This window comes from Lepidochelys olivacea, assembly GCF_965140295.1.
Source record: "Lepidochelys olivacea isolate rLepOli2 genome assembly, chromosome: 18".
Lineage (NCBI taxonomy): Eukaryota > Metazoa > Chordata > Testudines > Cheloniidae > Lepidochelys > Lepidochelys olivacea.
This window is the reverse complement of record NC_140428.1, coordinates 18,032,316-18,056,112: the sequence shown is the minus strand read 5'-3', so window position 1 is coordinate 18,056,112 and position 23,797 is coordinate 18,032,316. Positions and strand designations below refer to the sequence as shown.

Sequence of the window (23,797 nt, the reverse complement as noted above, 5' to 3'; positions counted from 1 at the left end):
CAAAATTGCTAACACAGGCAGAAAAATGTCCTTAAGAATATCTAACCCTAGCCACTAGAGTCTGGAGAAGATTGCCTTATGCATGTTATATTAACAGAATCAAAGTTAAACATAATTGCCAATTAATTTGATTCTTCTTAAACTAAAGCAAAATACAACTGAACTCCTTTAATACAGACTGGTGGAAGAGTTCACACTGTTGCTATATACTACACAGATAGTTCGCCTCTGCCTCCTATGGGGAGTGATCAACTCTTGTGTATGAGAATATGGATTACAAGAACAGACTCCTCCAGGCTCATATTAAAGAAGTTTGGCTAAATGCACTTTATTTTATTGCTGCTAATTTAGTATTTTTTTTTCCTGGTATTTTTTTGTGTTGAGTTGATGGAACTCTTCAAAATCCTCTGAACAGTGAGTTTTCTCTCTGCTGTATTTAAGATGATACATTTTGCATGAATTATTCCTGTATCAATGCGGTTAAAATTGGAAACCAAAATAAAAATGAATTGGGGGAAAAAAAATTCTCCGTGTCTGTCCTGCCTAGCTCGATACAACATCTTCATGAGCTACTTCAGTAAATTCTGAAGAAACCTGCTTTGGAGTAATGGTCTATTATCAATGTGAAATTATCAACCACTTGAGAGTTCTCACTGTATTTTCTTCACAGCAAAACTTGGCAGGTCCAGCAGTATGAGATCATTTTATCTCAGGGGGGTTTGAGCTGAGAAGGAGAAGCTGAATCAGTGATTTCTTGAAGATTGCCTAAACTATTAGTGGTTGACAAATGCTATGTAAAGGCTAATCCTCACATTGTCAGAGGTTAAAGCCAGATTTCCAGGAATATTTGACTAACTGCGGTGCCTGTTGATTTCAGTTAGGAGTTGTGGGTGCTTCGCACTCCTGAAAAATCAGAGCCAGAATAACTTATCCAAGGCTACAGCACACCAGTGTCTCAGTGGTAGGGGTCTGAGCCCTTTCACTTGAACTGGGTCTAGATTTTGTGAAACATAAGGTCAGGAATGAAGACCATTCTGACAACTAATAAAATGCCTCATACACTTGAAGGCATTCTCCTTGGGGGAGGGTGTAGTGTGTTACTTGTCCCTGACCACCTCCTGCATATACCTTGACCTGATTTGGGTGATTATCTGCAAGCTCTCCAGGCTTGCCCTAAATTAATTACTAACTAAAGACCTTCCTTTGTACACCTCCTTACTTCCCAGGCTGCCCTAGCGAAGGTAATGGAAGGCATGCTCCCAGACAAGGGAATGTGGTGTGTGAATCATGGATTTATGAGTCAACTGATTCCCCGACCCCCTTCCTAAGCCTGCCATCAGCCCTGCGTGCTCTGGGTAAGGGCGTGGGCAAAAGCGTGCGGCGTGGGGGCTCTTCGGAGCCTGGGTGACTTGGAGCTTCACCCTGGGCCCCAGGGCCCAGCTGCCGAGGCGCCCTCTTGGAGCTCCGCTCACGGCCGTGGGTTAGCACGGGACACGTGAGCCAGCCGCCCACGTGTCCCCGCCCAGCTGGCCCTGTAAGCCGAGTTCCGGGCCGTTGGGGCGGTGCATGCTGGGGACGGGCGCACTGGCCAATCAGGAGGCGGCTGCGGGTGGCTTTTTGCTACAAACCAGAAGCTGCCGGGAGGGTGAGTGAGTGCGGGGCCGGGGAAGCCCCGGGGCTGGGGAAGCGGGCCCGGCCGGAGCAGAGCCCGGGGCTGTCAGGCCGCTGGGGCCGGAGCAGGGCCGGGCCCCGGGGCTGGGGAAGCGGGCCCGGCCGGAGCAGAGCCCGGGGCTGTCAGGCCGCTGGGGCCGGAGCAGGGCCGGGCCCCGGGGCTGGGGAAGCGGGCCCGGCCGGAGCAGAGCCCGGGGCTGGGGAAGCGGGCCCGGCCGGAGCAGAGCCCGGGGCTGTCAGGCCGCTGGGGCCGGAGCAGGGCCGGGCCCCGGGGCTGGGGAAGCGGGCCCGGCCGGAGCAGAGCCCGGGGCTGTCAGGCCGCTGGGGCCGGAGCAGGGCCGGGCCCCGGGGCTGGGGAAGCGGGCCCGGCCGGAGCAGAGCCCGGGGCTGTCAGGCCGCTGGGGCCGGAGCAGGGCCGGGCCCCGGGGCTGGGGAAGCGGGCCCGGCCGGAGCAGAGCCCGGGGCTGGGGAAGCGGGCCCGGCCGGAGCAGAGCCCGGGGCTGTCAGGCCGATGGGGCCGGAGCAGGGCCGGGCCCCGGGGCTGGGGAAGCGGGCCCGTCATGCTGGGCATGGAGGAGCCATCGGCCCCGTGTCCCACTCAGTCCCTGCAGCCGCTCCATGCGACCCCGGAGCCTCCCACTGACCCGTGGGGGACCTGCCCAGCCCGCCGTGAGCTGGGACAGGATCCTGCTGCTCGCTTGCAGGGGACGCCTAAAGGCGTCCATCCCCGCGGGCCGCGTCTTTCGGGTGACATGACAGCCCGGTCTCTGCCCAGCTCAGTGTGGACGCGAAAGAGCTCTGTGGCTTTTAATGAGGGGAGGCTGCTGCCCCGCCCCGCCCCACCCCCCCGGCTTGATCAGAGCCCGAGAAACGCCCTAGAAAGAGCAGATCAGACCTGCGGTTTTACCAGCCTGGAATCCGCGGGCTGCCCCTGGGCCAGATGCTGAGCTTGTGGTGGCTGGGTGGCAGGGCCTCTCCCCTCGCTGCTGTGAGTTCTGTCCTGTCCTGTTGTTTCCATTGCGTCCTCTTCACCCAGGCGTGCTGTGTGCACAGGGGTTTGATCCCTGCCCTGTGTCCAGCTGCCAGGGTAACAGGCCCATGTAAACAAGTCAGATGTGGTCTGTACCGGCTGCTTCGGGACAAAGGGTGCTATAGAGTTGTATATGTGTGAGGAAACATGTATCCAGTGGCCCAAATGGAGTATCCACAGCCTGGTCGGGAAGGACAGGCAGGGGAAAAGAGGAGTTGCCTTGTGTAGCCAAGACGCCTACTGGGGTGGAGGGAGGCGGGAGGCAGACCTGTGTTTGGGTAAGGGTAAAAACCACAGGCGCTGTCATGACCGGGGTCTACGACCGGCCACCTACCCAGAGTGAAGAGGAGGCCGAGGCTTTCCTCAAGTAATTAACCAAATCATCCAAAGCACATGGTTTCATGGTGATGGGGAGGGGCTTCAACTACCCGGAGGTCTGCTGGGAAAATGATACAGCAGGGCACAGGTTATCCAGCAAGTTCATGGAATGCATGGGAGACAACTTTTTATTACAGAAGATGGAAGAAGTGACTAGTGGGGAGGCTATTCTGGATTTGATGCTCACACATAGGAAGGAACTGCTTGAGAATTTGAAGGTGAAAGGTAGCTTGGTTGAAAATGATCGTGAAATGATTGAGTTCATGATTCATAAAAGTGGCAAGGGGGGAAACAGCAAAATAAAGATAACGGACTTCAAAAAGGCAGACTTTAGCAGACTCAGAGAAGTGGTAGATAAGATCCTGTGCCAAGCAAGTCTAAGGGAAAAAAGCATTCAGGAGAGTTGTTAGTTCTTCAGAAACATTATTAAAGGCCCACAAGAGCAAACCATCCCAATGAACTAGGTCAGATTATGATGGATTTTATTTATATATATATATATATATATATATATATATACAGAAGCATGAAAGGGTCGCAGGAAACATTTTATGAATACACAAGAAGCAATAGGGAAACCAAGAACAGGGCAAGTCCATTACTTAATGAGGAGGGAAGGACAATAGCAGAAAACGCAACAATGACCAAAGAGTTTTAAATGCCTTTTTTTGTTTCAGTTTTCACCAAAAAGGTTAGCAGCGATCAAACTAATATAGTGAACATCAGTGTAAATGGGGTAGAATCTGAGGCTAAAATAGGGAAAGAACAAGTTAAGAATGACTTAGACTAAGTTAGATGCCTTCAGGTAGGCTGGGCCTGATGAAATACATCTTAGAATACTTAAGGAATTGACTGAAAAGAGTTCTGAGCGATTAGAGATTATCTTTGAGAACTCGTGGAGGACAAGAGAGATTCCAGAGGACTGGAAAAGGACAAATATAGGACCTATCTTTAAAAAGGGGAATAAGGACAACCCAGGGAATTATAGAGCACTCGTCTTAACTTTGGTACCCAGAAAGATAATGAAGCAAATAAACAATCAATTTGAAAGCACTTAGAAGAATAAGGTGATAAGTAACACTCACCATGGATTTGTCAAGAACAAATTATGTCAAACCAACCTAATATCCTTCTTTGACAGCACAACAAGCCTTGTGGATGGGGGGAAGCAGTAGATGTAGTATATCTCAACTTTGGTAAGGCTTCTGATATTGTCTCACCTGATCATCTCATCAGCAAACAGGGAAAGATAGCCTACTGTAAGGTGAATGCACAACTGGTTGGAAAGCCGCACTCAGTTTCTTTTGTCGATGGTTCACCATCAAACTGGAAGGGCCTATCAAGTGGGATCCTGCAGGGATCTGTCCTTGGTCCGGTACTATTCAATGTTTTCATTAATGACTTGAGTAATGGAGTGGAGAATGGGCTTATAAAATTTGCAGGTGACCCCAAGCTGAGAGGGTTTGCAAGCACTTTGAAGGACAAGATTAGAATTCAAAATGATCTTGACAAACTGGAGAAGTGGCCTGAAATAAATAGGATAGAATTCAATAAGGACAAGTGCAAAGTACTATGCTTAGGAAGAAGTAATCAATTGCACAAATACAAAATGGGAAATGACTGCCTAGGAAGGATCTTGGGGAGTGGATCACAAACTAAACATCATATATACTATACTGTATGTTATGCAGTTGCAAAAAAAAAAAGCAAACATCAGTCTGGGATGTATTAGCAGGAGTCTTGTAAGCAATAGCCGAGAAGTAATTCTTCCTCTCTGCTCGGCACCGGTATGGCCTCAGTTGGAGTACTGTGTCCAGTTCTGGGCACCACACTTCAGGAAAGATATGGACAAATTGGAGAGCTACAAAAATAATGAAAGGTATAAAAAACAAGACCTATGAGGAAAGATTAAAAAAACTTGGGTTTGTTTAGTCTGGAGAAAAGACTGACAGGCACATAACCATCAAAGTTTGTTATAAAGAGGAGGGTTATAAATTGTTCTCCTTATCCACTGAGGACAAGCTAAGACTTAAATTGCAGCAAGGGATATTTAGGTTGGACGTTAGGAAATATTTCCTAACTGTACGGGTAGCTAAGCACTGGAACAAATTACCTAGGGAGGTAGTGGAATCTGTGTCATTGGAGGCTTTAAAGAACATGTTAGACACACACCTGTCAGGGATGCTCTAGAACAGTGGTCTCCAAAGTGGGGTGCACGCAAGATGATCAATTGGGGGGTGCAGCCAGAGGGGGGAAAAAAGGGAGGGGGCAGGCCTGAGTCCTCCGGCCTGTGGAGGAGCAGGGGTAGCCGCACAGCCAGTGGCCGGAAAGAAGCGGCACTTTCCCCTTCAAAGCTGAGTCCTCTGGCCCGGGCTTGCAGGGCCGCATTCCGAAAGGGGCTTTCGAGCTGCAGGCCAGGGCCCCGGGGCCCTGAAGCCCCTAAAGCTCCTGCGTTCCGGGTGGCTCTGCCTGCTGGGGCTGGGGGGGCAGCTCCCAGAATCGCACCAAACAGGAGCTGCCCCAGGTAAGTGCCCTGCACCTCCTGCCTGCCCCAGCCCTGAGCGCCCTCCCACACCCTAACTCCCTCCCAGACCCCGCACCCCACCCTGAGCGCCCGCTGTATCGCAAAGTGTTAAACCAAGATTTTCAAAAATAATAAAGCATATTCAATCACATTGCTCTCACTAAAAATACTAATAGTCACTTTTTTAGTGAGAGCAAAAAGGTTTTTTGTACCATTAATAAATAAAATGAAATAAAAAATTATTTTAAAAATATTGTTTTTCATCTTTAGCTCATTGTTTTTTAATTTCTAATTTTTGTATGTTTTATAATTTACATAATATATTAGTACAGTAGTACATGTATATAATTTATAAATAAATAAATATACATATATTGGGGGTGGGTGCTCAAAAAATTTTACTGATAGGGGTGCGCGACCAAAAACGTTTGGAGACTGCTGGTCTAGAATGATAATACTTAATCCTGCCTTAGTGCTGATGACTGGACTAATCACCTGTTGAGGTCCAACATTTCTATGATTCTTTCCTTTATAAAATCCCTTTTCCCTGGCTTGTGGCCCAGCATGCTGGACAACGAGGCAGTCATAGAATCATAGAATATCAGGGTTGGAAGGGACCTCAGGAGGTCATCTAGTCCAACCCCCTGCGCAAAAGCAGGACCAATCCCCAATTAAATCATCCCAGCCAGGGCTTTGTCAAGCCTGACCTTAAAAACTTCTAAGGAAGGAGATTCCACCACCTCCCTAGGCAACGCATTCCGGTGTTTCACCACCCTCCTAGTGAAAAAGTTTTTCCTAATATCCAACCTAAACCTCCCCCACTGCAACTTGAGACCATTACTCCTTGTTCTGTCCTCTTCTACCACTGAGAATAGTCTAGAACCATCCTCTTTGGAACCACCTCTCAGGTATTTGAAAGCAGCTATCAAATCCCCCCTCATTCTTCTCTTCTGCAGACTAAACAATCCCAGTTCCCTCAGCCTCTCCTCATAAGTCATGTGTTCCAGACCCCTAATCATTTTTGTTGCCCTTCGCTGGACTCTTTCCAATTTATCCACATCCTTCTTGTAGTGTGGGGCCCAAAACTGGACACAGTACTCCAGATGAGGCTTCACCAATGTCGAATAGAGGGGGACGATCACGTCCCTCGATCTGCTCGCTATGCCCCTACATATACATCCCAAAATGCCATTGGCCTTCTTGGCAACAAGGGCACACTGCTGACTCACATCCAGCTTCTCGTCCACTGTCACCCCTAGGTCCTTTTCCGCAGAACTGCTGCCTAGCCATTCAGTCCCTAGTCTGTAGCTGTGCATTGGGTTCTTCCGTCCTAAGTGCAGGACCCTGCACTTATCCTTATTGAACCTCATCAGATTTCTTTTGGCCCAATCCTCCAATTTGTCTAGGTCCCTCTGTATTCTATCCCTACCCTCCAGCGTATCTACCACTCCTCCCGGTTTAGTATCATCCGCAAATTTGCTGAGAGTGCAATCCACACCATCCTCCAGATCATTTATGAAGATATTGAACAAAACGAGCCCCAGGACCGACCCCTGGGGCACTCCACTTGACACCGGCTGCCAACTAGACATGGAGCCATTGATCACTACCCGTTGAGCCCGACAATCTAGCCAACTTTCTACCCACCTTATAGTGCATTCATCCAGCCCATACTTCTTTAACTTGCTGACAAGAATACTGTGGGAGACTGTGTCAAAAGCTTTGCTAAAGTCAAGAAACAATACATCCACTGCTTTCCCTTCATCCACAGAACCAGTAATCTCATCATAGAAGGCGATTAGATTAGTCAGGCATGACCTTCCTTTGGTGAATCCATGCTGACTGTTCCTGATCACTTTCCTCTCATGTAAGTGCTTCAGGATTGATTCTTTGAGGACCTGCTCCATGATTTTTCCGGGGACTGAAGTGAGGCTGACTGGCCTGTAGTTCCCAGGATCCTCCTCCTTCCTGTCGTCCTGTCAAGACAAGCTTTTGTTGTTTTAACTCCCTTACCTGTATTACTAACGAGAGAGGCAGCATAGGATTGGCTGTCGGTACACTTGCCCTGTCTGAGTCACTGATTTGCACTCTGGCTTTCGGAAAGTTATTTCCCCTCTTTCTGCTCTAGTTAGCTCATCCGTAAAACGTGGGTGACAATACTGACCTACATACTTCTCCAGGGTCTTCTATGGATTAATTACTGTGTGCACAATGCTTTGAATGTGTAAATTTCTAGGAATTATTAAAATAGCTACGATTAAACCAAAAAGTATTTTAAAACCCTAGGCCAAAGTTATCAAACAGAGGTACAGGTGCTCCACGCCTCTACAAATAAGGGTATGGGGTTTGGTGCCTACATTTAGGCTAATTAATTTAACAGGTTTTCACATTCTCATGTTCAGTGCAGGGTTATTTAAACCCAATTTCATTTAAATATTTTTCTTTTGATACTGTTTTGCATGATCTCATAAACAAACTAGGGAAATGCAACCTAGATGGACTATACTATAAGGTGGACGCATAACTGGTTGGAAAATCCTTCCCAGAGGTTCAAAGTCATGCTGAAAGGGCATAATGAATGGGGCCCCGCAGGGTTCAGTTCTGGATCCGGTTCTGTTCAATATTTTCATCAATGATTTAAATAATAGCATAGAGAGTACACTTAAAAGTTTGCGGATGATACCAAGCTGAGAGGGTTTGCAAGTGCTTTGGAGGATAAGATTAAAATTCAAAATGATCTGGACATACTGGAAAAATGGTCTGAAGTAAATAGGATGAAATTCAGTGAAGACAAATGCAGAGTACACCACTTAGAAAGGAACAGTCAGTTGCATGCATACAAAATAGGAAATGACTGCCTAGGAAGGAGTACTGCAGAAAGGGATCTGGGGGTCATAGTGGACCACAAGCTAAATATGAGTCAGCAGTGTCACACTGTTGCCAAAAAAAAAAAAAAAAAGCAAACTTCATTCTGGGATGTATTAGCAGGAGTATTGTAAGCAAGACATAAGAAGTAATTCTTCTGCTCTACTCTGCGCCGATTAGGCCTCAACTGGAGTATTGTGTCCAATTCTAGGTGCCACATTTCAGGAAAGATGTGGACAAATTGGCAAAAGTCCAGAGAAGAGCAACAAAAATGATGAAAGATCTAGAAAACGTGACCTGTGAGGAAAGATTGAAAAAATTGGGTTTGTTTAGTCTGGAAAAGAGAAGACTGAGAGGGGACATGATAACAGTTTTCTAGTACATAAAAGGTTGTTACAAGGAGGAGGGAGAAAAATGTTGTTAACCTCCTGAGGATAGGACAAGAAGCAATGGGCTTAAATTGCAGCAAGGGAGGTTTAGGTTGGACATTAGTGAAAACTTCCTAACTGTCAGGGTGGTTAAACACTGGAGTAAATTGCCTAGGGAGGTTGTGGAATCTCCATCACTGGAGATTTTTCAGAGCAGGTTAGACAAATACCTGTCAGGGGTGGGCTAAATAATATTCACTCCTGCCAGGAGTGCAGGGGTATGGACTAGATGACGTCTCGAGGTCCCTTCCAGTCCTATGGTTCTGTTTTTGTTTTTTAAATCATTATGGTTTATTTCCTCTTTTAGGTTTTATAATCTCTCTTTAAGAGCACCCAGATTAGGGGCCTAAATTACTTGTTAATTTCCCGAGGGGAAGAGGAATGAAAAATGATGCTTGTTCTTAGAGTTCATAAAGACAGGAGACTTTTGAGACTGATTTCTTTCTCAGGGGATCTGATCAAAACTCCAACTGTAAGAAAACCCTCCAGCACTTGTAAGCATCTCTAGAGAGGATTCCCCGCAATTTGTAACTCAGCTGGCTCCTCCCAATCGGCTCCTTTGTGGAGTGCTCACAGTTATGCAACTCACCTTTCTCTGGCCCTACAGGGACCATCATGCAGAAGATGGAGTCAGAGCAACTGGAGAGGCTGCGTCGTGCAAACCAAGACCTTCTGGAAAGGCTCAAAGCGAAGCAGGAAGAAATCAAGAAAAGACTTCCTCGCAAGCCACTATCAGCTTGTTCTCTTTCCAGAAGAACAACTCATGCAGAGAGAGCTGTCCCTGTTCCTAGGAGAGGGGTATGTGCTGGGCTGGGCTGGGTAGGCTAGATAAGAGTGGCGCAAAGGAGCAATGATGCTGTCGCAGAAATGCATTCTCCTCTCTAACTGTTCCATGCCTGGAGCTGAGGTTTCCTAATATAAAAGGCGTTTTTCAAACCTGCGGTACCCAGAGGCACGGGACTGGAAATGCTGAGATCCACCAGGCACAGGGCTGGGAAGCAAATGGGCACCACGGTGACAGGCAGCAATGCTGCAGAGAGAGTTGCTGGGTAGGTGAGGTGCAGGTGCATGAGACTTGTGGTGCAATCCAGTGGCCGTGGAGTCTGCTGGCGAAATACGCGATCCCATGGTCTGAGCTTCGTCCGTCTAACAAAGGCTCTGCCTCTCGTCCCCATGAGACGCAAGGTGGGAGAGAATACAGTGCCTAGCTAGGGCAGCGTCTGTTACGCAGGTATCTCCAGCTGAGGTGAGAGGAGGGGTAACCTGGACCATTGTCCTTTAATTCCCCACCGCCTCAGAGGCCACCCATTGCTGTGATTCTCACCTGTGGGCAAAGAGGCCTGGAAGTAGCCTATTCGCACCCACGAGGCCTTCCCCCTTCTCTCTCCGGCAGCCTCTGTGTGACTCTGGCATGGCACGGTGGAGATGCGTAGAACGGTATGAGGCTGAGTTATCGTAGCGCTAATTCCCGAGCTGTCTCCGGTCTCTGTGTGGTGACATGTGGATCTCTGTGCTTGTTACAGAAAGAGAACCAAGGCCATGCGAGGAAGGCCGCGACGGACCCTGTGACGCTCGTGTCTGTGGAACCCGGAGCCAGTGCCGCCAGGGCAGCCCTTCGTTTGCCATTGAAACACATAGCGTGCAGCAGGGAGGGGAGGGGCGTGCCACACCACAGAGCGGGGGCGTATCCGGGTTCCCCCAGGGCAGAACGAAGCTTCACACCGGCAGCGTCCATCACCAGAGAAACCTCCCGAGTGGCCAGAGACGGCAACGCCCTGAGAACCCCAGAGGAAGAATCCACCCCTGGGAAACACAGAGAGGGCAGAAAGCAATCCACCGTGCTCCACAGCGCCCAGGAGAGGGGCAGGCCAAGGGCTGAGGCAGAGACGATGCTGGGCAGGATCCCAGCGGATGGGAATGGCTGGCGGCGAGCGGCTGTGAGAGACTCCAGGACTCCCAAACCAATTCTGCTGACACTTGGGGGTAAAGAAGCCAAGGTAAAGAGCCCGATGGGCATTGGCCTGAGCAGCTCAAGCCAGGTGGAGGGGAAATAAATGTCCGGGGCCAAATTGTTCCATTCCTAATAGTTGAGGGCCCCTGGCATCTTGCCCACCCTCTTCCCACTTCTCTGTGGAATGATCCATCATCCCACTTCTGCCCTCACCACGCACATACGGGACAGGCAGCACGGCTACCGGCTTCCCGCAGAGGGCCCGGGGGTTATCCCCGTTGCACGGCTTGTCTCCATCCGCACACCATATACATCCGGCACGCATTGTTGCCGTCATCCTGCAGGGCAGCTCAGGGCAGCCCATGGTACCGTTGTCAGCGCAGAGCTGGAAGTCAGCAAGCCCTGCATGCTGATTGCGGGTCTGACACTGACTTGCTGTGTGGCCTTGGCCACGTGTCTCCGTTTTTCAGATGGGGAAACTGAGGCAGAGAGGGGTGAGAGACATGCCCAAAGCCAGGCAGTGACTTGCTGGTACAGCTGAGACTAGAGCCCAGATTTCTCAGCCCCGTTCATTAGACCACAGCCACCTCCCTTTCTACAGCTACCAGATAGGTCCCCTTTGAGGAGCACAGTGTCCTTGTAGCCGCATACGGAGTCTCTAGTGAGCTGTGAACTCTTTTCACCCCAGAAGGAAGCTGGCCGTGTGACTTTTCTGTCAGACCCTGAGGAATACACCATCCCTGCCGCTAGCTGGTCAGCACGTCCTTTCTTGGGCTACGACTGGATTGCAGGCGAGTCCTAACCCCATTGCACATCTGTGTTGTTACTGGGTTGATCTGGTTAACTGAGGGGCTAAAATCACAACTCGCCTCCTGTAGGCCGAAGGGTACAGACGGAGGTGCGGGCCCGGGCCTGGAGACTATGTGTGCTTTGAGGCCAGGGAATAGTGAGCTGTTTCCCCTGGTACCACTGAAAAGTCTGCAAGTTGGCAAATGTTCTCAGCACAAGAGCTGCAGTTTTACCAAGCCAGGCACGGTTCTCCGGTCAGTGCAGAGATGTCCTGTGCTTTCCTGGAACGGCAGGGAGGAGACTGGCCGGGAATCCTGGCAGCTGCTGTAGGGCTGAGAGAATTCGAGTGGGGCACAGAGTAGCAGGAGATGAACAAAGGACACGAGAAGGAGAGATCATTTCAAGTCTTTTTGCACTAGTTGTGCAGAGTCACAGAAGTCACTGGCCCCATTGGGTCTCTCCTTTGACAGAGGCAGTAGCTGCTTGGCAGTTGGCCACGCTGTTCCATTTGTGTCTGCTGGTCTGATCGGTTGCCCTCTTTGGCACTGAGCAGCATCCTGGTTAGCTGACCGCTTTGTGTGAGCTTTCCTGCGTCACCTGCCTCTGATGCAATTCCAGCTTTAAATTTTCTTCTCCGCGTTCCCAGGGCTGCTGGAGACGGACTCGTCGCTGTCAGAGAAATCTGAGCAGTACTTCTCTGAGCTCAGGGAGTTCCGACAGGTGAACAAGGAAGCATGTGTCCATGAGGAAGACCTGGGGTAAGGAGGGGACTAAGGTGGCAGTGAGCTGCGCCAGGAACAAGGGAAGAACTGGTGGGGGGGTCTGCCACCTTCTCTGTGGAGTAGGAGACTATGAGGATGGTTCATCCAGCCCAGCAGCAGGTCACTGAGTGTTTGCTCTCTTTCTGGGAAGCAACTGTTTGCTATTGAACTAGAGCCAGGTGCGGAGGTGAACTGTACCATTCCCGCATGGCCAAGAAACTAAGAATGTCTGGGAACGATTTAAATGGATTTCTGAACTTGTTCCTGTCATCAAGCACAGTAAAAGCTTTGTTATCTGGCATGTTGTGGGAATGGAGGGGTGTGCCCTTAAGTTAAAAATTCCGGTTAACTAAGAGTTATACTTACCAATGGGAGGGAGGGAGTTTGGGTGCGGGGGAGGCTCAGGGCTGGGGCTTGGGGCACGGAGGGGGTGCAGGGTGTGGGCACTGAGAGGAGTTTGGGTACGGGAGGGGGCTCAGGGCTGGGGGCACGGGAGGGCACGGGCGCTGGGAGGAGTTTGGGTGTGAGAGGGGCTCAGGGCTGGGGGCGCAGGAGGGAGTATGGGGCGCGGGCTCTGGGAGGAGTTGGGTGTGGGAGGGGGTTGGGGCGCTGGAGGGGGTTCGGGGCACAGGCTCTGGGAGGAGTTTGGGTGCAGGGGGGACCTGTGGGTTGGGGTGCGGGAGAAGGTATGGGGTGCCAGACCTGGGTGGCATTCACCTCGGGTGGCTCCTCGCAAGCGGTGACACGTCTCTGCTGCTCCTAGGCGGAGGCGCGGCCAGACAGCTCTGCACACTGCCTCTGCCCACAGGCACCGCCCCTACAGCTCCCACTGGCTGTGGTTCTTGGCCAATGGGAGCTGTGGGGCCAGCACTCAGGGCGAGGGCAGTGCACGGAGCCTCGATGGTCGTTCCTCCACCTAAGAGCAGCAGGGACATGTCGCCGCTTCTGGGGAGACGCGCAGAGCTGGTTAGGGAGCCTGCTGTCTCTGCATCAAGCGGACTTCTAATGGATATCAGAAATGCCGGTTTCTAGAGCTTTCTGGTTGGTAAAGTGCTGGATAACACAGCTTTTACTGTATATTCTAATGCAGCAGGTCTGTCCTCTGCCCAGAGATGGGCATTTTCTCTGTGACTAGCCTTTCGGTTTCTTGGTGTAAGTGTAAAGTGTGATGAGTGCTTTCCCCACCAAGCCAGTCCAAAGGGGGTGTGGACAGCAAGAGACCCCTTCAGGGGGGATATTGCAATGTTCCCATCACTGTCTCCAGAGTGCACAGCTGTGACCGAATCTTTTGTTTTCTTAGGCCAGAGGTACCAGATTACTTGGCTCCTGAGCAAGAAGCAGATTTGGTTTCCAGTTCCCATCAGTGTAAGATGAGATATCTTCCAAATCTAGTTTCTAGGCACGGGCAGCTATGCTCTGTGGCTTTCTTTTTGGAAAATCCCTGCCTTAAGCCTCTTAGAAGGGTCACAGAAAGAATTTACAGTTCAGCCCCCACTTCCCACTCCAAAGAGGCAGGAGTCCCTGGGCTGATTCTCTTTCATGTCATCTCTGTTTCTCCAGTGTTCTCTGTAATTGACCTGACTGACTGACTGGGCGTTAAGTTGAGGAAGTTCAGTTGAATCTGCATCTGTTTTCAGGCAGCGGTTGAATGGGAGGGAAATTAACGTGTAAAAAGTACTTCGGGAGAACAAGCGGGGTTTGGTTCTGTGTGGGGTGTGTGGTGCATTGGGGAAGATGAGTGCCACGGGCAGCGAATGAAGTGACGATCTCTCCTCTGCGCGGCAGGTGTTTATTGCTATCGATTAAACGGGCGTCTGTTTACCGTCCCTGTGGGTTCACAGTCTGCCTGCCCCGTGTGTAAGACTCCAAGAGCCCGACGGCCTCCGGAGACGCTGGAGGAACCAGCCTACATCAGGTATGTACGGTGCTGGTAGCCCGAGTGGCACAGGAAGCCAGCAGGGTAGATAGAGAATGAGCTACGTATGGGGATGAGGCCCCTTTAAGATGCCTCCTTACAAAGTTGCTGTCTTAGGGGAGAGGGAGTTCTGGGCTTTGAAATGCAAAAGGGTCAAATTCAGCTCTGATGTAAGCAGGAGCAGCTCCCATTTGAAGTCAACGGGAGATGTACCCCCTTACCTCGGGGCTGAATTTAGTCCAGAGTCTGGGTGTACACACCAGTCCCTAAGGAACTTATCCAAAGCCCATTGACTTCAGTAGGCGTTGGATGAGGTCCTAAGACTCCAGATGTGGCAGGAGGAGTGCAGATGCCTTCAGCTCTGCGATGTCTCTTCTGGAGGACCTGCGCAGTGACTTCCTCTGTTTGGTTGCAGGGTCAGCATTCCCAGGTCCACCCTCCTGCCTGCCTATAAGTACAAAATCCATTGCAGGAAGAGCTTTGAACCGGCAGACGATCTGGCTTTACCCTCGGTAAGTTTCCACCTTCCCATTTGACCGTTATGCAGGTGGCTGCATCATCAGCGGGGTGAGTGGTAATAGCCACATGTTAGGAAAATAAGAGAACCAAGAGCTTTGATGTGTTAATGCCAGGGATGGGTCTCAGCTAAGATTCCAGAGCTGAACACCCCCAAACTATGGGGAAGTTCAGAGCGAGGCTTTGAGACTGGTCCAATCATGGTGACAGCCAGGAAGAGCCAAACCTAGGTGCAAACTCTGCAGCTCATGCCCATCTGTAACGCAATATAATTTATATAACCCCCTGCATACACTGCGTGTGTCCAAATGCTATACACTGAGAGCAAATGCCTGCAGAGTTGGGGACAGTGGCTCTCCTGCAGACAGATAAGGCCAAAGAATGCAGCAGAGAGAGAAGAGCAGGCTGTTGTCTTTACTGCTTGCAACTGCAAATAAACAGTTTTGCTGGTAAAATGCAGTAAACAGAAGCGTGTGGTAAAAGGAGATAGGCAGGATGAATGGGTAGAGCGTGGGCCAAAGCCCTAAAGCAAAGAAGGAAGGTATTTATAAAGACACGGTGTATGTCTACAAAGCAAAAATCAAACCCACGGCTGGCCCGTGCCAGCTGACTTGGGCTCCCAAGACTTGAGCTGCAGGGCAGTTTCACTGCTGTGTAGATTTTGGAGCTCAGGCTGGAGCCCAAGCTCTGGGACCCTCCCACCCTGCAAGATCCTAGCGCCCAGGCCCAAGCCCTGAAGTCTACACAGCGTTGAAACGGCTCTGCCAGCGCAAGCCCCATGAGCCCAAGTTGGCTGGCACAGGCCGGCCCCGGGTGTCGAGTTGCTATGCAGACGCACCCTCAGTGGCTCGGCGAGCAAAGAGCTCCAGAGAGACGGACCTGGGCTTGAAACTTTTGTCCTTGAAAACTGCAGATTTAAGTTGACTGAAACATTTTGTGAATTTGTGTCAATTTTGCCAAATTGTTTAGGCCAAAAAACCCAACAACCTATAAAATATTGTTTTCCAGAAAAATAGAAACATTTAGTTTTGACAATTTCCAAAGGAAACATTTTGATTTTATTTTTTTCAGTTCAAAACAACTTTTTGATTTGAAATTTCCTTCCATTTGATTTTAAAAAAACAAAACAAAAAACCCTTTTGAAATTGGAACAAAATGTTCTGTTTTGGGTCAAGCAAAACATTTACTTCGACCCAAAACAAATATTCTTTTGGCTTGTCAGTTCAGTGAAAAACTTGAAAAGTAGTACTTAGGGGGCAATCTGAAACTTTTTCTTTCCTTTTTTTTAATGCCAGTTATTTGCACAGCTCCAGCCAAAAATTCTGTGCAGAGGAGCTGAGTGGGTAAATGGAGGCCCAGTGCATTGAGTTCAGAATGCTCAGGAAGCTGATGTGACACATCTTGCAACTATGTGTTAGTACGTGTTGTATGCCATGTAGCTGTGAGAGTTCCAGATTATTAGAGAGAGAAGGTGGGTGAGGTGTTATCTCACCCATCTTATCTGTCATTGTAACCACATTTGATCTGACAATCATTGGTTTTATGTTTGATTTCAAACAGCAAATAGGAAACGTTGATTTAAATTAATAATTTTAATCTTGTTTGTGTTTGTACTTTGTACTTATTTTCGTACGGAAAGGTTGGTTGTGATTGCTTGGTACTTCTTTTTGCTAACCAGGAGGATACACTATATTTATACGCATTTATTTAAAAAGAAAAGGAGTACTTGTGGCACCCTAGAGATTAACCAATTTATTTGAGTATAAGCTTTCGTGAGCTACAGCTCACTTCATCGGATGCATATTGTGGAAACTGCAGAAGACATTATATACACAGAGACCATGAAACAATACCTCCTCCCACCCCACTCTCCTGCTGGTAATAGCTCATCCAAAGTGACCACTCTCCTTACAATGTGTATGATAATCAAGTTGAGCCATTTCCATTTCCACATTGTAGGGAGAGTGGTCACTTTGGATGAGCTATTACCAGCGGGAGAGTGAGTTTGTGTGTGTATGGGGGTGGGATGGTGAGAAAACCTGGATTTGTGCTGGAAATGGCCCACCTTGATTATCATACACATTGTAAGGAGAGTGATCATAGAATCATAGAATATCAGGGTTGGAAGGGACCTCAGGAGGTCATCTAGTCCAACCCCCTGCTCAAAGCAGGACCAATCCCCAATTAAATCATCCCAGCCAGGGCTTTGTCAAGCCTGACCTTAAAAACTTCTAAGGAAGGAGATTCTACCACTTCCCTAGGTAACGCATTCCAGTGTTTCACCACCCTCCTAGTGAAAAAGTTTTTCCTAATATCCAACCTAAACCTCCCCCACTGCAACTTGAGACCATTACTCCTTGTCCTGTCCTCATCTACCACTGAGAATAGTCTAGAACCATCCTCTCTGGAACCACCTCTCAGGTAGTTGAAAGCAGCTATCAAATTCCCCCTCATTCTTCTCTTCTGCAGACTAAACAATCCCAGTTCCCTCAGCCTCTCCTCATAAGTCATGTGTTCCAGACCCCTAATCATTTTTGTTGCCCTTCGCTGGACTCTCTCCAGTTTATCCACATCCTTCTTGTAGTGTGGGGCCCAAAACTGGACACAGTACTCCATATGAGGCCTCACCAATGTCGAGGTTTGATCACTTTAGATAAGCTATTACCAGCAGGAGAGCGGGATGGGAGGAGGTATTGTTTCATGGTCTCTGTGTATATAATGTCTTCTGCAGTTTCCACAGTATGCATCCGATGAAGTGAGCTGTAGCTCACGAAAGCTTATGCTCAAATAAATTGGTTAGTCTCTAAGGTGCCACAAGTACTCCTTTTCTTTTTGCGAATACAGACTAACACGGCTGTTACTCTGAAACCTGCATTTATTTAAGAAATTCTATAGCTTAACATTCATTTATTCAGATTCTTAACTTTTACAACTGTTTTATTGTTAGAAAATGATGCATTTTATTACGGTTTATTATGTTAGAGAATGATGCTTTTCTTCTTTAGTAGATTCATTTTTTAATTGTGTTTTGAGTCACAAGCTGCATTTGCATGGAAGTTGGAATACAATAAAAAATGCCCCAAACCAGCATTTTAAAGGATTTTTTTTTTTGTTTTATTAGTTAAATAAAACTGCCGTAAGCGTGCTGGATACACAAGAAAACACAAAGTGAGGTCAAAATGTTTTGTGTTTTAAAACTAACTGGTTTATTAAACAAAGGAAGCACTATCTATACTAGAGAATTCAACAGATTGTTTCTGGTCACCATGTCCTTCAAGATTTTAGAACTAGTAGATTTCATCCTCTCACACCTAATTTTTATCCACAGATTGGAAAGAGCGTGGGGAAAAACTTGCCTGCTTTTCCAACTCCTAGTGAGTTTTTCAACTTTGAACCAAACTAATTGAATAAACTCATATGAAGAAAATTCTCTCTCCACCTGCAGGAGAGGCTACTGCAGTTAAAAGCTAGTTTACCATTTCAACAAATTCTGGCTTCAAGCACTTAGCAAGAAACTTCCACCAGTACAGGGCTTTGACTTTCTTTAAAATTGCAGCAGCCAACATGTACTGCTTGAATTGTATTACTTGTATTTAATGTAAAAGGTTTAAATAGAATATAGTAAGGTTAGGCCTAAACATAAAATTGCCATAATTTCAAATTTAGTTTTAATTAGTTTTAACTTTTGAAAAGAAAATGTGTATTTAGGTAAAATTTAAAAACATCCAATTGTTTTGATTTAATCTTTTTTTTTAACTGCTTTTGGAAATGTGTGGAAGCCAGTGAAGGGGACACATGGGGGAAGTGAGGTAGCTTTGCCTCATGGAAAGAGAGAGCAAATCTGGCCACAGCACCTTAGAGCCTCTGTGAAGTTCTCATCAGTCCCCCTTTATGATCATATAAAGCTCTTAAAGAAATGAACTCAACAGTCTCTCAGAGCCCCCTTTTGGAGAGACTGGGCTGTGCCTTTTCTGGGGGCATGTACGCTACCAGAGAAGGCATTCACAGACAGACCTCTCCCCACAGCACTGCCTGGCCGGCTGGGAAAACGTCATCCCCTCCAGCAGCCCCACGCTTAGCAGTTTGGATCTGCGAACTTCACTGCAACAAAAACCCACTGACCGTTCTCACCTGGTAAGAACAGGCTATTTTGAGTTGCCTGGCCCCTGTTTTCAGTGGCTCATGATGGTAATTTACTGACAGCTGAGCAAGAGACCTAGAGTGCATCGGGCTCAGTTTCCCCACTTGCCCCGTGTAACTGGGTATGAAGCCGGGAAGCATTAGCCTTCCAACGGGATGTCTGCCCTTCTGGGGAGCGATGCTGCTGCTGGGCTGCAGTTTAATGTAGCCATGAAAGGGTTAATTAAGCTGGAAGACGAGGCACTGAGCCAGCAGTGTGTTGTAAGGCTCTCTGTGTTGTGACGAGATGAGGGGAGTGGGATTTTTGGTTTTGTAGGTTGATCGAGTCTTTGTTTGGGTTCTAGACCTTGGCACCCCGAATGTCAGGAGGAACCAGAACGGACCAGCTCCTAAACCTGTCCCGCTCAGCTCATTTCAGACTTCGTAATGCTTCTTAGTGGAGAGCTCAAGACAAGCCACTATGCTACACAACAACGCCGAATTAAAATCCTACTGTCTCAACCGTATGAGCTGCTGACCTGATTACCCAGGGGCCGTGTGGGATACTGGGAGTGAGTAGAAATGGCAGCGTTTGCCTAAAAATGAACCTTTAGAGGAGAGCTTTTTCCTAGCCCTGCAAGTGCAAACGCCGTCGCAAAAATCCACGGGCACGTGTGTATTGGAATTGCGCAAGCTGCGAGGCAACAATTGCAGAAATTGCTTGCAGTTGGCCAGTTTTGGCCTCTAACTGGCCACTGGTACATACAGTCACCGCAGTTGTGTGCGTGCGTTGCACTTTCCCACCCAGGGATGTAAATTGAGTGTACGTGGTCAGTTGCTGTAAGAGATATCTGGTAGGTTAAGAAAACAGGATGACTAGTTAGTACTGTTCCCTGTAATAAAAGAGCCATAGGATATATTGCAATAGACACGTCCATTCAGAGTTCATCCACCCAGCTCATAAAAGCAATACAGTTGACTCATCAAACCAAGAATTTTGGCTCTCTGGACAAAGAGTTGGGACTGTGAGCTGCATGTCACAGCATGGGGTATGCAAAGATGCTCAATATCATGCTTCCAGGAGGTTTGGAACATGAGTAATTCTTACATTAAAGAAGAGTGACTGTGCTTTAGTTCTAATAAGAAAAACATGTTTGTTTTTGTGCATTAGCTTTGGACGGAGGATTTGGTGGATCATGTTCAGCATAGATCGGGGGGGAAGAAACCATTGTCAAAAGAAAGAGGTGTTTTATGAATCACAAAGCCACAATATGTCTTAGAACATTCTGAAGTCATGTTTACCTCTGATTGTAAAAGGCTGGTGGGAAGGCATTTTGAAGACATGCTCATGGAGGTTTTTAATTGCATTGAAATAATGTGTGAGAGTTTGTTTGAGGCCTGTTACGTGGTGTGGTTTTATTTTCCCTTTTGAAAACAATAAAGAAGGAGTTTATATTTTCTGGTATAACATCTGGAATGTAGAGTTCTGTTATAGGAATTCTATGGGTTGTAGTCAAGCCTTCTTAACTCATAAGTAAGGCTACGATTTACTCATGGGTATTTTTAGTATAAGTTATGGACTGGTCTTGGGCAATAAACAAAAAAATTCATGCCTGTGACCTAGCTATGACTTATCCTATAAATACTCCTGGCTAAATCTTGGGGGCTGTTGCTGTGGAGGTTACCCCAGGGGGCTGCTGGTGCAGGAAGCCGGTGGAGCCCCGGGGCCGCTCCAGCCATGCTGGTGCGGCTGGCTGCAGGGCCACCTGAACAGCTGGCCCCGGAGCCAGCCACACTGGCCACTGCAGAAGTCAATGGAGGTCACTGAAAGTCACGGAATCCGTGACTTCCGTGACCGACCCAGAGCCCTACTCTTATGAGTATTTAGAAATCTTGGTCCAAACTTATCCCTAGGGTGTAACACCATTCACTTCTATGGGCTTAGCCCAGGGATGAGTTTGGCTCATTGTCTGTTAGTGTTACAGAGCTTATTACAGGCATAAAATGCAGCTTGTGAATTTTAAAAAAAAAAAAAAAAGCGGGAATTTATTTTACAAGACTATTAATGGAATAATTTAAATATTTAATTGAAAGCAATTTTGTTTTAAATGAAGCATTCCTCTTTAGTGTCGGAAGTTTAGACATGGTTGCATTGGGTGACTGGATGAGAAATAAAAAATGAAACTGACTATAAATGGAAAGTGCAACTGATCATTTTAGTTTCTTTGCCTTAATCTGAAGGCAGTGCGAAAAAGGTACAACAAACAGTATATCAAATATGATGCAAAGTACATGGAATTTGTAAAGTTCTTTCCATTTTGTGGGCACAGAAACCTGACACACCCCGCAAACTAATTCAAAATACAGCAGTAAAACTTGGTTGTGCGAACTTGTATCTTAAGGCAGGACTTCTTAAAACCTTTTCACCACTAAACGCTCAAATCAGAAACCCTTTCCTAGTTCCTCCCTGGAATAATGCACAGCGTTTATATAGAGTGTTACACCCCCACTGGTCCTTTTTACGCACTACCATGGTTACACCGTAGCCAGGTGAACCCATCCACATAGGTTATCCCTGTATTACTAATGGGGAAATTTGAAACCCAGGCAGGTTAAGTAACTTGCTCAAGGCCACATAGCATATCGGTGGCAGAACCAGGATTACAACTCAGGTCTCCTGCCTCCCAGGACTGTGCTCATTCCTGAGTCTGCACGACCGTACTGCCTTTCTAAAAAGGTGGGCTGTGAACCTTTTGGCTCCATATGGGAACCAGTAATGCTGGGAGAACAGGTGATTTTGTTAGTGTCGTGCTACATGTCAACCAGAAAATGAGTAGCATCCTGTACTGGAAGCCATGAGAGGGAAACCAGCTTTCTGGTCTACGCTTGACCATCTTCCCAGGTACATGAAGAGCCCCGCTCTGCTGAATTGAAATGAAGCCAAGCACGGGAAGTTCCAAAGACGCTGACTGACGCACATGTTCTATAGAATGGCCGCGATTTGACAGCCTTTTGTGATGTTGCTACGGGAGCAAGTAAATATCCCCTGCTAGATTCCAGCAATTCCAGGTGGACTCTGTGCGTCTTGGATTTTGTGACCCAGCCAGAGTACTTGTCCTACTCTAACCTACATGGAAGAAGGATTGAGTATGTTGCTATTTCTGAGCTCTGAGCTGTGGTTGCTGGGGTGTGTTCATGGTGCCAGTATACAGCAGACTGTAGGTAATTGTTACTATTATTATTTGAAGGGTGGTGGTGCCTACAAACCCTAGTCATGGCCCGGAACCTCTCTGGGCTGAGCACTGTACAAAAACAGAACATTCCCTGTCTCAAAGAGCTTACAACCTCTAGCAAAGCCAGGCAGAAGGTGACTTTGTTCGACCTTTAGCGTCCAATTGATGCTCTAGTCGTGGCCTGTATGGCATGGGGATCAGTAACTGGCTACAAAGTCTCTGATATCGAGATCGCTAACTGGAATATAGCCCAGGTTGGTCATGGTGAAAGATGTTCTCTCATGGCTCTTTGGTGACTTCAGGAAAGAAGTCGGTGGCCCTCAGCCCAGCCCCTGAAGGAGGTGTGACGACCTCACCAAGGTGACCGTCCTGGTTAAACTCTTTGCTAGTAGTCTCAGCAGAGAGGTCAAGGGCCCTCTCCCGCCTCGAGATGATGACTCCATATCAGAGAGGGGGCACAGGAGCATGGAGGAGTGGGCGAATGTTTTATTGCCCCATCTGTGGATGGAAGTTTTCCATCTACAGGGCTTTTGCCTTTGACCATTTTTGCCATCGCAAAGTTCACTGGCCTTTTTCATACAACCTTATTCAATCCTGTTTCAGTCTTAGAAGTAGTGATCAACATGCCAGAACCAATCCATTAGCTGCCTGAGTGGCTCACAATCTGGGTGCATTTGCAGCATTAAGACATTCTCTCAGTTACATGTTTCAAAATCCTCTGGTCTCTTTCTTCCCCTACCCAGTTCTAAGTTCTTAGGGATCTCTACCGCCCTTCTGAGCACAGTGCATGGTCCTGCCCCCGCTGCCGTCAATGGGAGCTCTGCCACTGATTCCAAGAAGTGTAGGATCATATCCTATGGGTCGCATACTGCTGCTTTCCCAGTAATGTCTGCAATTTAGAACTCTCCCGCTTCCATAGCCTATTCTCACTTCTGCCTATCCCCAAACTTCTCTGTTTCCCACTGTCATAAACATACAGCTAAGGGTAGCATAATATCCCTCCTTTACCTGTAAAGGGTTAAGAGCTCAAATAACCTGGTTGGCACCTGACCAAAAGGACGACTTGGAGTTCCTGTTCCCTAAAATATCCCCCCGAAGCCCCTTCACCCCCTTTCCTGGGGAGGCTTGAGAATAATATACCAACAAAATAGATAAACCAGATTCTTAAAAAACAGAACTTTATTATAAAGAAAAAAAGGTAAAAGAAGCACCTCTGTAAAATCAGGATGGAAGGTAACTTTACAGGGTAATCACCGTCCTGTCATGTTTCTCAGCAAAAAAAACTGTCTGAGAGGGAAAGCCACCGGTCAATCAGCGAAAAGGAATGTTATGCCATTGTGTAAGCTCTGGAAAAGCTACACCCATACGTTTGGGGACAGCGTTTCCACCTGCAAACTGACCATGCTGCACCAAAGTGGCTTCGTACCATCAAGGACAATAACAAAAAACTTCTTCGGTGGAGTTTAGCTCTCCAAGATTTTGATTTTGAAATACAGCACATTTCAGGAGCTTCTAACAAGGTGGCTGATGCACTCTCCCGTGAAAGTTTCCCAGAATCAACTGGTTAAAATCATCCTTGAAATGTGGAAAATATTGTTAGTTTTTATATAATCAGTA

At 47.8% G+C, this 23,797-nt stretch overlaps 1 protein-coding gene across 2 annotated transcripts; it reads left to right on the top strand.

The window, feature by feature from the left end:
* Window positions 1-1,537: 1,537 nt before the first annotated feature.
* On the top strand, window positions 1,538-21,102 carry MIIP (migration and invasion inhibitory protein). Of its 2 annotated transcripts, none has more exons than XM_084651768.1 (10): window positions 1,538-1,645; window positions 9,504-9,694; window positions 10,420-10,893; window positions 11,536-11,638; window positions 12,283-12,394; window positions 13,698-13,762; window positions 14,183-14,312; window positions 14,728-14,824; window positions 18,855-18,962; window positions 19,313-21,101. In XM_084651768.1, exons 1-10 carry the CDS (start codon window positions 1,567-1,569, stop codon window positions 19,403-19,405), a joined length of 1,452 nt encoding a protein of 483 aa, XP_084507894.1. In that variant the 5' UTR covers window positions 1,538-1,566; the 3' UTR covers window positions 19,406-21,101. The 2 variants fall into 2 exon arrangements, with proteins under 2 accessions (XP_084507894.1, XP_084507893.1); XM_084651767.1 differs by lacking the exon at window positions 1,538-1,645 and adding an exon at window positions 9,270-9,390 and having other exon boundaries at window positions 19,313-21,102.
* Window positions 21,103-23,797: the final 2,695 nt, after the last annotated feature.

Excerpts from the sequence above, each read along its gene's own strand:
- MIIP (XM_084651767.1), top strand. The coding sequence starts at position 9,285 with ATGATGCTTGTTCTTAGAGTTCATAAAGACAGGAGACTTTTGAGACTG. Across the intron at positions 9,695-10,419 it reads TCCCTGTTCCTAGGAGAGGG|AAAGAGAACCAAGGCCATGC; the intron begins GTATGTGCTGGG and ends TGCTTGTTACAG. Across the intron at positions 11,639-12,282 it reads GGGCTACGACTGGATTGCAG|GGCTGCTGGAGACGGACTCG; the intron begins GCGAGTCCTAAC and ends CCGCGTTCCCAG.